General features: G+C 41.6%; 1 protein-coding gene across 1 annotated transcript in view; it reads left to right on the top strand.

The window, feature by feature from the left end:
- Window positions 1–16,622, top strand: part of RORA (RAR related orphan receptor A) — an 84,688-nt gene that overhangs the window by 48,807 nt on the left and 19,259 nt on the right. Inside the window, exon 2 of the mRNA XM_012801964.2 lies at window positions 181–266. Within this exon, the coding sequence (XP_012657418.2) occupies window positions 181–266 (86 nt within the window). The remainder of the gene's footprint in view (window positions 1–180; window positions 267–16,622) is intronic.

The following is a 16,622-nucleotide window of genomic DNA, read 5'->3' as shown; positions in this document are numbered from 1 at the left end:
CGAGCAGCCATAATTTAGTCCAGGGCTCTAGGGGGACCCTCACAGTTCAGCAATGAATAGTTAATGCAGTATAATGTTTAGCAGGTTATTAGTTTTCACTATACAAATGCTGATCAGGGAACGCTTTTATAAGGTGTTTAAAAGAAAATGTAATTAACTGGTTGCGTGCTTCTGTTGCAGCTCAAATTGAAATTATTCCATGCAAGATCTGTGGAGACAAATCATCAGGAATCCATTATGGTGTCATTACATGTGAGGGCTGCAAGGTAAGCCTTTTTAATTGTTGTTTCTATTAATGTGAGAATGTATTTTTGTGATTTTTATTTTTTAATTCTACGAGGTCTAAAAATTCAACTCCCTGGAATTTGGAGTGATGAGAACTGACAGGACAGAATAAATATTTTGGTGTTCAATTACAATTTTAAAAGTTCTTTTTTTTTTTTTTTGCTCCTTCAAAATAACAGGAAGACTAGAGAGAGAGATTCGTGCGTAGTTCATGTTTTTCACTTTCAGAATCAGAGTTGATTTTTTTTTTAAGAGATGACTCCAGATTTCTGTGATGTTCTAAGCTTTATGAAAAGGTACCTCTGATAAGTTTAATTGGAATGTGATTGAGTCTTACTGTTCGCACACAGAGGTTAACACATCTGGCCAAATTTTGGGAAGGCTGTTCGGAAGAACCGCTTTCTTGTCGTGGTGCCCCCCCATTTGTCCGTATGGTTTGGGGTGTGTCTTAATCTTTTGGTGACTCAGTTTGTTCGTCTGTAAAGTGGGCATAACACCTGTTCATCCTATTTATTAGAACACTTCCAAGAATTAAGTAAGAAACTATAAATAAAATTCCCTACCCACGGAAAAGTATTATTTAAATCTAAATATTATCATCATTCTTGGGATTGGTATTTCCTACACATGGAAAAGTATTATTTAAATCTAAATATTATCATCATTATTATTACTATTTTTACTATTATTGACCTTGATGGTGGGGCAAAATATACAGCACATGCAAAATGTACAACTGGGAAGGAGAGATGTTTATCCTAATAATTCAAGACCTCCCCCCAACCCAGATTGCCAGTTATTCAAATGTCAATTTATTAAGATTTAAATCCTCATGCTTATATTGGAAGGGCCTTGAGACAGCTTACAGGATAAAACAGTACAAAATAAACAGGAGAGAAGCTACTTAAACATGCAGGAGGCCTCGGAGACAGCTGATTGCTACAACCAGGCCTGAATTAGCCCCGAGGCTTTCTGAGGATGAGGCAAAAAATAAAATCCATGAATTTAGTTAGCATTCCTTATACAGTGTCATAAGTTATAAAATCACCCACAGACACAAATAACTACTGAGAGACTTCAAGGAAATTAACCTCATAATCTCCTTAGTTCTTTGTTTTACTAGAAATTATCACAACATTTACGAATTTGTGCAGGTCCAAATGCTTCATGTGATTCCATCTTAGTGAAGCTTGAGACGTCTGCATACTAGCAAATACACTTAATATATATATTAATCACCTAAGGAGAGCTTGCTATTTAAAGGGGCTTTTGAATTATTCATTTCTATGGTAACCTTCAAGACCTCAGGTTGTTGATTACCAAGAAAAAAAATTATGCCTTTTTACTTTCTGAAATTGCCCCCCCATTAATGTTAATTAACCAATTGAATAAATACAATAAAACAAAATGAAATAAACTGCCCAGCCCAGCCCTTTCCCAGGATGTAAGAGGGAGTGATCTGCCCGAGGCAGCTGTCACTCCGTTGGTTTTTGGAGTTGATGTGGCTGATGTGTCTGGGCAGCTGTTACCCGTCATCCACACCCTCTCTGTGCCCCTGGTAGAAATGTGGTGGCCTTTTCCCCATGAAGGGTTTATACACAGCAGGGCTTGCTTGTTAGGATTTTGACGCAAACGTGATTATTGTGCGTTGTGTATCACCTCTGTGTCTTCTTAAATGACTAGAGTCCTTGGCAGCCTCTTGGACACCAATTCACTACTTGTCCATTCATTCTGCCCGAAAAACTCATCATTTCCTCTGAGTGTGTCAGTAAGGCCCCACATAGTTTTCTATGGGAAGTGGAAGTGATCGTCCAGGAATTGAATCTGGGGAAAGGGCACCGCCGGGGTAGAGACTACTTCATATGAAATACCCCAAGAAATCTGGAAGATTAATTCACAACCTGCTATTCGGTAAAATCTGAACTTACGGTCTGACTACCACTGTGTTTGCACAGGCACAAACAATCTGTGTTTTCTTTTTGCCCCTAATATTTATCGATGCAAATATAAAAGCAGTAAGAAAATGAAGGGCCGCTGCTATTCTACAGCTGTCATATTTCTAGTTCTCTTCTAGATCTTATCCAAATAGAGCCTTAGTGCCAAAATGGTTTTTCAGTTATTTGTGATTCTGTTCCTCTGCACTATTGACTTTATTCAGTGAAAACCCCAAAACAATTAAAACGGAATTTTATTAGCAGGTGGGGCCTATGCCCAGTCAGAAACTTCTACCATGTTACATGTTTAGATTTGATACACACACTATTTGTTACACATTATAGTTTCTCTCTGCTGTAACTAACATTTTTATGCCTAGTTACGGTAAAGTCAAGAGACTTATTTTTTGCCGTTGATGTTAATTACATATCGCGTTCTAACCAGGTGAAGGTGGTCATGTCATGACCGATTGTAAATCATTTATCTCTGGGATAGTATAATTAGACATAAGGACAATTTCCAATTAGACATATCAAATAGATATCTAATGAGAGGGAAAAAAGTAACTCATTTTCTGAGCTAATCATTTTGGGAGTACATTTTAAATTGCATTTTAAAATCAACAACCTGAAAAAAGAAAATCAACAACCTGAAACCATAAGAAACTAGACAACCTGTTTAATTGCTGGAATAATTATCATGCCACATATTATTCAGCATTACACATGAACAACAAAGATGGTAGGAGCTTTGCTAGCACTTTTTCTTATTCCTGGCTATTCCTAGTTCAGCCTCTCCTCGTCCCCTTCACTATCTGTAGAGGGACAGTTTTATGCCGTCTTTGTGCTCTAAATCTGGGTTTGAAATCTCAGCTCTGCCGTTTCCCAGCTTGAGCACCTATTTCACTGTGTGCCTCTGTTTCCCCATCTGTAAAATGGGGGTAACAATTGTAGGATTATCACTACGTAAAGTGAGGATAGCAAGTTGCTCTGTAGCGTTATCATGTGCATTTAAATAAAGCACGCAGAAGCACGCCAGGCTCCTAACAAGTACTTTGTAAGTGGCAGATGTTGTTATCATTGTCATTATTCACTAGCCAAACTTCTTAGTGGCCTGGGAATGCTGCTCAGTGCAGTCAGATTTGATTTCATGGATATCTATGAGTCCAGTCCTAATTGTTATGACCGTGTGCAATTTGTTATGTAGAACCTGCCAATAAAAATGACAACGCAAGCATTCCCTTGGGCCCAGGCACTATGTGCAAGACGTAATCCTTCCCTTAAGCAGTTTATGGGCTAGTTGTGGAGTTGAGGCCTGCCTAGAGAAGGCTGAAGAGCAGTGCAAGAAATAAATAGTAGAGTAAGGTCATAATCTGTGATATATACAAGACACATATCCACGAGACAGCTCATCTCGGCAGCTTAGGGGAGAGTGACCCAGAGGGGCTTCAGCAAGGAGGCACCCACAGTGGACCGGGGCTGGAGAAGGATTTGCTGGAGAAGGATGGGAGGACATTCTGGGCTGGGGAGGAGGGAGAGTGCGGAATGGCAGAAGCAAAGGTTTGGTGGAAGTAGGGCAGTCTTCCTTGTTTTTAGAGGACAGCATGAAGCTCAGTGGGAGTGAGACAAAGTGTCACTTTCTGTGGATCAGCGTAGATAGGCACCATCCCCTAATGTGTAAGGGTTCCATTTTGCCAATTATTATTACCATAAATGTATTTTACTTGCTCTTTGGAAAGATTGAAGGAACAACTCACTGACACTGCTCCAGCCCTTGGATGTTGCACTTGGGGATCTCGTATGCTCGGATCCAAGCCTGCAAGGGGTTAACGGATTTAGTCCCAGCCTTCTTTTTTTTATTAATTATTTTTTTATTAAATCATAACTTTGGACATTGATGCAAGTCCCAGCCGTATAAGCACAAAAAAGGGGTCTGAGGTAAGCTGAGGCAGACCTGCCAGGCAGGAGGGGCCGGAGCGTGGGACAGGTCAGCAGAAGTAACCCTAGAGTTTGTAGATGTTGGGGGTAAGGTTCAGTCTTCAAAGTGAATAAACGTGTGAAGTGTTAAGAGAAGGACAGGGCAGGCGCAGAGGCTCACACCTATAATCCTAGCACCCTGGGAGGCCGAGGCAGGAGGATCCCTTGAGTTCAGGAGTTTGAGACCAGCTGAGCAAGAGTGAGACCCCGACTGTACTAAAAATAGAAAAACTGGCCAAGCAATGTGGTGGGCACCTGTAGTCCCAGTTACTTGGGAGGCTGAGGCAAGAAGATCCCTTGAGCCCAAGAGTTTGAGGTACCTGTGAGATATGACACCATGGCACTCTACCCAGGGTAACAGAGTGAGACTTTATCTCAAAAAAATAAATAGAGAGAGAGAGAAAGATGAGCGCTGGTTAAAGTTTTCTTTTAAGAAGTGGCCTTGTTTGCCATTCAACTCCAATTCCTAACTTCATCATGAAATACAGTGGCTGCTCAAATAATGACAATGGAAAATTCATCTCACAAAATTTTTATTCATACCTTTTTAGGCTTTTGGGCTTTAAAATTTTAACTGTAAGTTTTTTAATGATAATGTATAGCTCAGTATAGAGGTTAGCAAATCGGTTTCTGATTATGTTTAGCCTTGGTAAGTCTAAGAACAGAGTAGAATTCATTTGTCAAATATTTAACCACCAGCCTCAGCGCCCGTAGCACAGTGGTTACAGCGCCAGCCACACACACCAAGGGTGGTGAGTTCGAACCCACCCGTGCCAGCTAAACAACAATGTCAACTGCCACAAAAAATAGCCGGACATTGTAGCAAGTGCCTGTAACCCCAGCTACTTGGGAGGCTGAGGCAAGAGAATCACTTGAGCCCAAGAGTTGGAGTTTACCACAGTGTTAGTGACGCCACAGCACTCTACTGAGGGCGACATAATGAGACTCTGTCTCAAAAAAAAAAAAAAAAATTTAACCATCGATCAATATATTTCAGATCATGTCCTATGCAAAGCTTTCTCTTCTACCCAGTGAGGATAACATTTGGGATAATTCCTCTGCACTAACAAATATATTATCTTAAATGAACAACCAAAAAGCCTTTTCAAAAATATCTAGAGTGTATAGTTTGTGTATTTTTTTCCTTCCTAAAATGGTTAAAGCAATTTCTGGAGCTTTTTATAAGTTAAAAAGAAATTTCCATGAATGTTCTTTTTAGGCCCAAATTGTCTTTTAGAGGATTCTGATATTTTTATTTCAGTTGTGGAATGTGACTAACTCTGAGCCAATCCTATCTACTTTTCAGCATTGACATGTTCATGCTTAACATTTTTATTTTTATTTATTTATTTTTGCAGTTTTGGCCAGGGCTAGTCTTGAACCCACCAATCCCAGTATATGGGGCTGGTGCCCTACTCCTTGAGCCACAGGCGCTGCCCCCAACATTTTTATTTTAGTGCTTTATATAGCTGGCTGGAGTTTTAGAGCTAGCTGTTTTAAATGAAAATTAGTCTTGGGGTAGGACATGCTGCAGTCTTCCTTATGATGTCAGAATTTTAGTTTTGCTCTTTACAGCTGATAAGCAGGAATTTTTGTTCAGCTAAGTCTTCTAGACCTGTGATAAAATGCGAAGGGTAGGGGTGTGATGAACCTCAATTTGCATCAAGATGATTCAGATTTTTTTTCATTTTTTATTTGTTGGTTTTGGTCTTATTCTGCTCTTCCTTAGCGCACAGAAGACACTAGGCTGGAGACCATATGGTAGATAGGGCCCTCGCCTCGTGCCTGGCTCTGGCAGGGCTCTCGTGCTAGCTTAGGAAGCACGTTTGCTGACTGTGTTCACTTGGATTGCATCTGAGCACAAGGCACAGTCAAAAGCAGACATCAACACTTACCGAATATGACACATGAGTTCAGCTTTAATCAGAGATCATTTGTGCATACAATTCTACAGGGAGGCCAGTCATTACTGAACAAGAGAGTAGTTCAGGAGATCTGAATTTCCATGATTTATTGCTGCCAGATGTATGAGTGTGGGGCTAAACCAGCTAACTTTGGCCAATGCGGTTGCCTGTTTCTCATTGGGCTTCTCATCTGCTTCTTTGGAGACTCTTACAATCCTGCCCTCTGCCCCAACCTTAATTTCATCATTTCCTTTGCCGCTTCCTCTCCCTGATTTAATCTAGGTACACCCTTTCTTTACTCCTCAATAAAATTAAATTGACAGTTATCCTTTCTTCTATTTTCTGCCCACATTTATCGAAAGAGATTTCTTCGTCATCACCCCTAGGCTTCTGAACATTCTCAGCAGGAAAGTTCCCAAGATAAATAAAATTGTGACATAATGCACACTTTTTATAGGTAAGATTCTTCGTTTTTTCTCAGCTTCAGAAATAAACTGATAGGTAGACAGACACTGCCTTCAGCAGTCCCTAAATTCCAAAATTTTAGTTGTATTGGAAAAATACAATAATTTGGGCAGGCAGATGAGCATTCACAATAAATCATAGAGTTATGAATAAATCTTGGTTGTCAAAAGCAAATGTGTAGCGGTTCCAAAGCGTCTGCCATTAGAATTCAGCAAGGCAGCTGTCAGCTGTTTTCTTGTAATTAAACAGCCAATGAGCAGCTAATTAAGACATATGTGTATACAGAAGTGGAAGTGGGTATGTTAATGAACTGTAGGAATCAATTCATTAAGTGAAAATTGTCAAAAGACCAAACATCAGATCAGCATTTCAGCCTGTGCTTCACTGAGAAGGAGCCCCCATGTGGAAGGGACCCCCTCAGAGTCCAATGCCCTCACCACCTTCCAGACACACCCACAGGCCAGCAGGGGGCCAGCCCACACTCTAGGGCAAGATTATTAATAACTCCAACAGGAAATGCCGTGTATACTTCAAAGCTTTGAATGTATATCTAGCAAATGACTGTTTTTCTACCTATAGGGAAACCTCGTATTTCATACTCTATAAAATGCCATCGCTCTCATCTGAACCAAATATGGAACTTTGACTACAGGACCAAAATGTAGTTTTTTGCCTGTTTTGTTGTTTATTTATCAGTTATTTGGTTCAATCTTCCCTACATGTTTGTCTCAGTACTTTTTAGGTGGTGCATTAAGAAATCCATGGCCTTTTTTAGCAGGGTGTGGTGGCACACACCTGTAGTCCTGGCAACTCAGGAGGCTGAGGTAGGAGGATCACTTGAGCCCAGAAGTTGAAGGCTACAGTGAGCTATGATTGCACCACTGCACTCCAGCATAGGTGACAGAGTGAGACCCTCGTCTCTTAAAAAAAAAAAAAAATTAAAATCAAACAAAATAATTCAATGGAAAAGTCATTCAGTAATTCAATGAAAAGTCCAAAAGTGGCCTTTGGAATATTCAAGAATTCAAATCCCAGCCCCTCCCTTCACCCACTGGGTGACTTTGAACATGTGGCTTACCCGCTTCACTTTAATTTTCCAATTTGCTAATAACAGATATAAAAATACCTACTTTGCAAATTGCAGGTTGTTGTGAATTGCAAATATTGTTTGTGAAGTGTCTTGCACAGTGGTAGCGTAGGTGCTTAGCTCGTGACTGCCACCGGCTTGTGATGTTTTTACCCCTACCTTCATTGTTCCCCTGGTCATTTGTTCTGTAAGAATTTGTTGACTTCTCTAAGTGTTGGTTAGTTACTGGAAACAAAGAAACAAGGCAGGGTGTGAAAGGGAGCAAGAATAACACAGCAAGGCAAGGGTTATCAGGGGGTCAATGTGGGGCTCTCAGGGCTGGAAGAGCACACGTGGGATGGGCCCCTCAGCCAGCTTCAGGATGGCAATCTAGAGAAGTTTCCCAGAGAAAGTGAGTGTCTCAGGGACTCCTGAGGGAAGAAGAGAGTTTGCAGGAAGTGGCAGAAGAGGGACCCTTTGGGAACTGTGAGCACAGGAGTTTAGGCTTGGCCAGAGTGTGGGGACTGTAACAAATTGGTCAATACACAGAGGCGGACAACATAAGGAACTAGGCCTGTGGTCCTGATATATACATGTAGTGCATAGCCAGTCTACGAAAATTAGGTCAACTTACAGAGATGGGCAGTGTCGGGAAGGGGCCAACTATGGAGATTCTACCATAGTTCCACCAGGAAAGCTTCAGTCATCTATCGGTGATGATGGGAACAACTTCTTTGCTAAATCAGTTAATAGTTCTCAAATACTAAGAGGATGGGCCGGGTGTGGTGGCTCATGCCTGTAATCCTGGCACCCTGGAAGGCCAAGGTGGTTGAGTGCTTGAGCTCAGAAGTTCAAGACTAGCCTGAGCAAGAGAGAGACCCCATCTCTAAAAACAGGGGATGTTGTGGCAGGCGCCTATAGTCCTAGCTAGTCAGGAGACTGAGGCAAGACGATTACTCAAGCCCAAGAGTTTGAGGTTGCTGTGAGCTATGTTACCACAGCACTCTACCAAGAGTGAAAAAATGAGACTCTGTCTCAAAAAAAAAAAAAATACTGAGAGGATATTTCCTCCCTTTTATTTTTTTTTTTTTTGCTATTAATAATGTGATGGCTATAGATATGATATATAAGTTAAATCTGCATTATTATTTTTTATATGATTCTTTTGAGACAGAGTCTCACTGGGTCACCCAGGCTAGAGTACAGCAGCATCTAATAGCTCACGGCAGCCTCAAACTCTTGGGCTCTTCCCTCAGCCATCCTCCTCCCTCAGCCTCCCAAGAAGCTGGGACTACAGGCACATACCACCATGCCCAGCTAATTTTTCTATGTTTTTGTAGAAATGGGCTCTTGCTCTCATTCAAGCTGGTTTCAAACTCCTCTCACCTGCCAGGGTGTTAAGATTACAGGTGTGAGCTGTCACACCCAGGCTTCTTCATCACTTTTTGAATCTAGACGATAAGCAAAACAATAAATCAAGCCCTTATTAGTAGCATTTGCCCATTTCTGTGGTGCAAGTACTCCCAGCACATGGCCATTTGCAGACATGCCATCTCACTGAGTACAGAGTAGAGGGGGATAGACAGTAGCACACTGTCACATAGCATTTCTACCATTCCAATATAATAGATAAAAATAACCTGAAGAAAATAGATAAGAGTAAAATCATAGTAAAATAGTATGTTATTTTTACATCAGATGGATAATGAGTAAGTTAATTTTTAATAACAGATTTGATAACCAGATTAACAACAAAATTCCTGATATGTTAGCACTCAGTTCTTATAACCTGGAATGAGCCTTCTCCTGGACACCATGGCCTAGTCCCAGCTCCAGAGAACTACAATCTAATGGGTTCTATGAACAAATTCAAAGTATATAGCCATATTGTCTTTTATTTTTTTGTTTTTTGAGACAGAATCTCACCCTGTCACCCTGGGTAGAGTGCTATGGTGTCATAGCTCACAGCAACCTCAAACTCTTGGGGTCTTCCCTCAGCCCCCCGAGTAACTGGGACTATAGGCACCCCCCACGATGGCCTGGATAGGTTTTCTATTTTTAGGAGAGATGGGGTCTCACTCTTTCTCAGGATGGCCTCAAATTCTTAAACTCAAGCAGTACACCCACTTTGGCCTCCCAGAGTGCTGGAAGTATAGGGGTGAGCCACAGTGCCCAACTCATATTGCTTTTTTAAAAAAAGTATTAGGGAATAGAATTTCCCAGAGAGTAGAATATAAAGCAGATACGAGAAATAAAGCTCAGTGAAAAGCACTTTGGAGAAACACCTGAGAGATGTCTTTGATACAGTGGAAATCGAAACAAAAGGTAGATGTGCAGGAGCTCTGTGTCCTCATTTTTGCCAATCCAGCATTTATGAAGACATACTGAAGTGACAGGGCTCTGGACTTAAAACACTGGAGTTTCAATCCCAGCACTGACACCCCCTTGGAGAGGTCATTTAAAATTCTAAGCTTCATTTTTGTTGTCTTCAAACTCCGAAAACTAGCGTAGATCTCTGGTTCTTAATAAGAGGAAGTCGGAGTCTTCAGGGAGCTTTGTCAAAGTATTTACCATATGAAATTGACCATCTTTTTTTTGACCTACAAAAATGACAATTTCATTTTGTTCAAACTACTATGTAGGCTTGGACTATATCCCTAGAGGTTCTGGTTCAGCAAAGCCAAGGTCTGTTTTTTCAAAGCTCCCTGAGCGATTCTGATGCGTCATCTGTTTGGGAACTACTGGAGCTGATAATCTCTCAATGTCTCTGGGCTCTGAAAGCTGTTTGTGTTACTCTGTTCTATTTGCGATGACTGTATGTTAGCATGCTGCCACTAGGTGGTGGCAGTGTGCCACAGTCACACGGCTTGTACACTTCCCAGATTCATCATGGTGGCTCCACACTCAAGCCCAACATATTTGTAATTGCACACCATGCATTTTGACTTCCATAAAAAGCGAACTTTTATGAAAACCAAAGGAGTAATTCATTAGCTCATCTTTGAGACATGGCAAAATTACCTACTTAATGTATTTCCCAGCTAATTGACAGCTTCAGCACTTCCTTTTTAATACATTCCTTCTTAGTTCCACCCCAAATTCTATCCACGCCCTAGCTTGTGCTGCCTCTGCTCTCCGTATGGCCCCAGACTCCCCAGGCCCTGGAATTCATGTCTCAGCTCACTTTACAGTCCTCTTTTGGGACTGTACCCCAGGCAGATAAGATCCTACTTCTACACTTAGTAGCCTACTACCCCTACATTTAGGTACGAGGGTTCCTACCATACCTTCTACTTTGCTGCCTCTTCTCTTCTAGTCCTTCTGCCTCTCATGTGTTCTTTAACTCTTATTTTCCAAACTCTTAAGCCTCTGAGAACCCACAAGAAATGCTGAAAAGGATAGGCTTTTTAAAAAGATGATGTCCAAACACTCTTCCATTCTGAAATGCAAAGTTCAATGTTTGTCTGAGTCATGGAGGTTTTCCCTGCTTCTCCCTTCTCAGCTCTCACCTTATCCTCAGCTCTCACCTTGTCGTGCCACTTGGCCCCTCTCCTCTGATATTCGATAGTTCTTATGGGCGTGACTCTGTTGACTTCGTCCAAAAGAAAAGATCTCTATGCTGGTTCCTAGCCATGCCACTCCCAGAACTTTTTAGAAGGGATTTGTTCCTCCGACTCAATGAAAGCATAAATAGTGTTGTGAAGAATAAGGTGTGTCTGTTTGCTTGCCTGCTTCCCCAGAGTCTCAAAACGGAGACAGCTGAGTAAGTATAGCCCTCTCCAAGGAGATAGCGTGGAAGCCAGACATTAGTTCCAGCCACGGTCCCACTGCTCAAAGCACATATGGAACGCCTTGCAATTTATGGCATAATTACTCAGACGTCTTGAGTGCCAGTGACTCTGTGCTCTTGCAGTAAGTTTTGTTGTTTGTTTATTTATTTTTTAAATGAGCCAAAGTGATTTAGAAATAAGTAAGGTGAAGCAAAGAGGGCATAATACTTCTGGTCGGAAATGAGGGAAAATTATGGGTAATCAGGAGACTGATTTCCTTTTGTGACTTCTAACCCAAATCAAGATTGCAGCTGCAAAAGAGAATTTTGTAAAATGTCTGGGCAGTGACAACCTGGGTCAACTAAAGGGGCTGATGTGAAGGAAAATGCTAATTTCAGAGGAAATCAATCTTGTTCCTTTATCATGTATACCTTGTTGTTTTTTTTTTTTACACTGCCTAATTTAGTGATTGCCCTCTATGAGAACAACCAAGGAGGAATTCTTTTGACATGCTAGAAAAGCAGAAAAATAAAATAGAATTGTGAATTCTGGAATTAAACTACATGAATTCACATCCTGGCTTTCCCCCATGCTAGAAGTAGGACTCTGAACAAGTCACCGCGTGTCCCTAAGCTTCAGTTTCTTCAGTCTTACAAGCAGGGAAATGACAGTACCTGTCCTCTGTTGCTGTTGTCAATATCAATGTCCTAATCCACATAAAGCATGAAGTACCTCACGCATAGTAAGTACCATTTTAATGGTAGCAGGATTTGTTTGAATCAAGTATCATGGACATGACTATTGTGAAGGGAGAAGTTCCCATTATCCTCAAGGTAGATATTCTAGGATCCCATGAATGCCTGGTACCACAGAGAGTACTGAACCCGCTATTGCATGCCTTGATTTTTCCTACATATACATGCCTATGACTGTTACATCTGTCAGGATGTTCCCTGATCCCCCAGTTCCCATTGTCAAGAACTGGTACCTGGTTGAGCCAGTGGCAGACTGACCACACATCCAGAGCACTCTCATGCAAATAGTTTACCACAGAAAAAAGAAACAATGAAAGTAAAGAAGGAGGCTGCACAAACTGCACAAAATAAAGTGAAAATCCATTCCAGAGAGAGAGGAACAGGCCCGCCTCCAGGAGTGGAGAAAGATGCTGAAGTCTGAGCACATACTGCCTTTTTATAAGCTCACTAGTTTGTCCCACCTTTCTCCTGGTAGGATTGGTTGTTGTTTCCTGCCCTTTGGGCTGATTGACAGGTTGAGGTTATATAATAGATCACGTGACAGTTTACATAACTGTGTGGTTGTATACCAGTTTCCCCTTCTCCCCACAAGTCTTCCCCAGAATCCTTAACAAAACTCTACCCATGCTATGCTAACTAGATGATAATGAGCTTTAGGGCAGTAGGAATTTTTACTATGTATATTCCCTCCGGGGAACAGTTGCTAGCTGCAGTATCGTTCCTAGCTACATTTTGATTCCTGCTCTCCACCCTTAACCATTTCCTTGACACCTGTTTACTCTCCTCAGACCTAACATGATAAAGTTTAATTTATAAATTAGACACAGTAAGATTAGCAGCAATAATAATAAAACAGAACAGTTATAACAGTGTACTGTAATAAAAGTTATGTGAATGTGACGTCTCTCCCTCTCTCAAAATATCTTGACATTTTTGGATTACAGATGACCACAGGTAACTGAGACTCAGAAAGTAAGATTGCCGATTAGGGCGGGGGTGGAACTACTGTACTGACAAATCTCTAGAAACAGGACCCAGGGCAAGCCATGCAGGGGCCACATGGAGAAGCAGCAGGGAAGTCAAGAGGCAGAGAGGGTGAGGGGAAAACATGAACAAGAGCCTCTGTCGTGGTTTCCATGTGAAGGAGCGTGCAGCCAGGGCAAGCAGGTTTGGGGCTGGTTAGTTTAAACGATTACAGAGGATGGTAGGCAACTAGGGACATGCTGGCTGTCTGGCACCTGGTCCTGGGATGAGTAGGCAAGAGGGACAGTGGCTGGAAATATAAGAGCTTGATAAAGGAGGTGGCAGGGAGGTGCGGGCTCTGCTTGCTTGATCTGGATATGAAGGACACACTGTAGACAAGTTGTTTGCTATCTGTAGGAAAGAGATAGTCCCCCAAAGGTCAGTCTCTCCAGGGTCTGTAAGGCCTTGAGATAGCAAAGCATTAAAGATAAGGACTAACACGATTAGATTAATGCCAGCCCTCATTAAGATTGATTATCTATTCTCGTCATCCTCATGCTCTCTTAGAGCTTCCTTGGACTACAAGGAAGAGTAGTCCAGGAAGAGCAAACTGATCATTACATGTGGCTTCTGTGCTGTCAGTCTACAATTTTAGGCATGGTGGTTTGAAGGTAAATTAACGTATGGAAATTTAAAAATGGCATCCCGTTCATTCATGAAATAATGCTTTTCATGATTCAAGAGAGGTGTCTAGTTCCAGATTTCAGACTCTTGAAAGAAGTAAAGAAATGGGACAGGATCCCGAGAAGAAATGATAAGGATGGAGAAGCAGCCAGAAGGAAGGGTGGTCGGAGATAGGTTGGAGAGCGCTTGGCAGCCCCCAGGTACCGGTTCAGTTCCCAAGAAAAAAGAGACCATTCAGGCACCGTCCATATTTAGTGATCATAAAACAAAGTGTAACAGGCTTAGGGTGACGCAACCAAATTCAACTCCAACTCAAGAAAAAGCAAATAGACTCCTGATCCTGGGCAGTCTCTGTGAGGACACATATCGGGGAAAGTCTCCAGAAAGAGAAAACACCTTTCAGCTTTGACAGAGATTATGCGTCTCAAAGGAAAATGACTACCTACACAGCTGACCTCTTGGTTTCACTCTCTGAGGATTATCTGCCTCTGAGACCATTTATACTTCTCTGAATTATCTCTATTAACTCCCAAAGAAAGGTTTGCTGCTTCTCACTTCCTTTTACAGGGGAAGAAACACATATACAAGCAATCCAAAAAACCGCAGCTTTGCATAGCTTGAGACTAGAGAGATCGCTTCACAAAGAGGGCAGACATGCTAGACTCGCAGAGGGTCTCAACCTGTGGGTCACGACCCCTTTGTAACAGTGAAAATACATCGGGGCATTAGGAAGGTTGAGAATCACTGTGCTAGAGGATAGACTTAAATAAACTATAAACAGAAAGGCAGTCTGCAAAGCTAGGCCCCCAGCCTTGCCTTTGTTGAGGTTAGCAAACAGCTTGGCCGAAAGAGATGGGATCAGGGGTCCTGCGTTGTCCCATCCCAGGTTAGTTTTTCAAAGCAAAGAACTGGGCCTTGAGGTCACGCACATCACATATATCGACTTGGTCCATGAAGGGCCGCAGGTCCACAAAAGAAAGCAGATGCACTGGCTTGATCTTCCAGAGTAGCTCATGCATCTTCTTGTTATGTGAAAAAAATAAATCAGAAAACACAGGTAAACAGAAAGAAAATTAAAATCTGATTGGCCCTATCAACCAGAGCCAACAACTTGGACCATAGTTTTCCAAAGTTTCGTCTATATTAAATATATAGGTTCTTTTCCCCCACACATAAAAACAATTGAATTATTAGTTCTTTAGTTACTTTTTTTTTTTCTGAGACATGGTCTCTCTCTGTCACTCAGGCTAGAGTGCTGTGTCATCACCATAGCTCACTGCAGCCTCAAAGTCTTGGGCTCAAGTAATCTTCCTCCCTCAGCCTCCCAAGGAGCTGGGACTATAGGCATGCACCATCGTTCCTGGCTAATTTTTCTGTTTTTTGTAGAAATGAGCTCTCACTCTTGCTCAGGCAGGTCTCAAACTCCCGACCTCAAGCAATTCTGTGTCCCCAGCCTCCCAGAGTGCTGGAATTAAAGGTTTGAACCACCATACCTGGCTCTTTAGCTGCTTTTAAAAATTAAGCAGTATATCTTAATCTTTTTTATTTATTTATTTATTTATTTGAGACAAAGTCTTACTCTGTCACCCTCAGTAGAATGCCGTGGCATCACAGCTCACAGCAACCCTAACTCTTGGGCTTAAGCAATTCTCTTGCCTCAGCCTCCTGAGTAGATGGGACTACAGGCACCCGTCACAACACCCAGCTATTTTTTGTTGCAGTTGCCACTGCCATTTTAGCCGGCCGTGGCCCGGTTCGAACCCACCACCCTCGGTATATGGGGCCTGCGCCCTACCCACTGAACCACAACCAGCTTTTTATTTTAATAACTATATTTCTAAAATACCATTTTTAGTGGTTGCTAAATTCCATTGTATGAATATGCCATAGGGCTCAATTCACTGGTGTTGGACAATTAGGATCTTTCTAAATATGTTTGTATTACAGATAGTGATGCAAAGAGCACCCTTGTAGTAAAATTTTGTACTGTTCTTAATATTCCTTCAAGGTGTATTTCTTAAAAGGTTATTACTGCTTCAATGAATAGGCTTATTTTTAATGATTTTGATACTGCTTCCAAATTGGCCTCTAGAAAAATCTTTCAATAACAGAGTACCCTGATCTGAGTGCCTACCACACTGTTGATCTTCAGGATCTTAATTCTCCCATACGCACTAGTGCCCTTTGTTGGAGTCACAAATCTTCGCTAGTAAAGCTTTGAAGACAGTAATTCTCTTTTGTATCCTTCATGGCTCTGCTTCATAGAAATGACTCTAGTTACTTTAATTTTCTTCTGCATACATCCCTACGTTGCAGAAATCACTGAAAGATGTGTTTTTGGGTTAAAAACATAACCCAAACCCCCTATGCGTTTAGAAGTTAAGAAATATGCAGGTGAGTGCAGTGGCTCATGCCTGTAATCCCATCACTTTGGGAGACCACGCTGGGAGGATCGCTTAAGGCCAGGAGTTTAAAACCAGCCTGAGCAACATAGTGAGACCTTTGATGCTACAAAAAATGTAAACATGAGCCAAGTGTGGTGGCACATGTCTGTACCTAGAGTCCTACCTATTCCAAAGGCTGAGGCAGGAGTTTGAGGTTGTAGGGTGAGACCCTGTCTAATAGAAGAAGGAAGGAAGAAACATACTTCTAAATCCCAGAAGGGTTAAAGAATAAATTCCTTGAAAATTAGAAGATGTTTTCAACTGAATGATAATGAAAAAGCTACATAGTATAAAGCTAGTGGGTTGCTCTAAACGTAGCTAAAAGGAAAATTTGAAGCTTTAAGAAAAGAATAAGTACTGAAAATTAATGAGCTC

Source organism: Otolemur garnettii, unplaced genomic scaffold (genome assembly GCF_000181295.1).
Source record: "Otolemur garnettii isolate 467f Iridium unplaced genomic scaffold, OtoGar3 scaffold00011, whole genome shotgun sequence".
NCBI lineage: Eukaryota > Metazoa > Chordata > Mammalia > Primates > Galagidae > Otolemur > Otolemur garnettii.
This window is presented reverse-complemented; position numbering and strand designations above follow the sequence as displayed.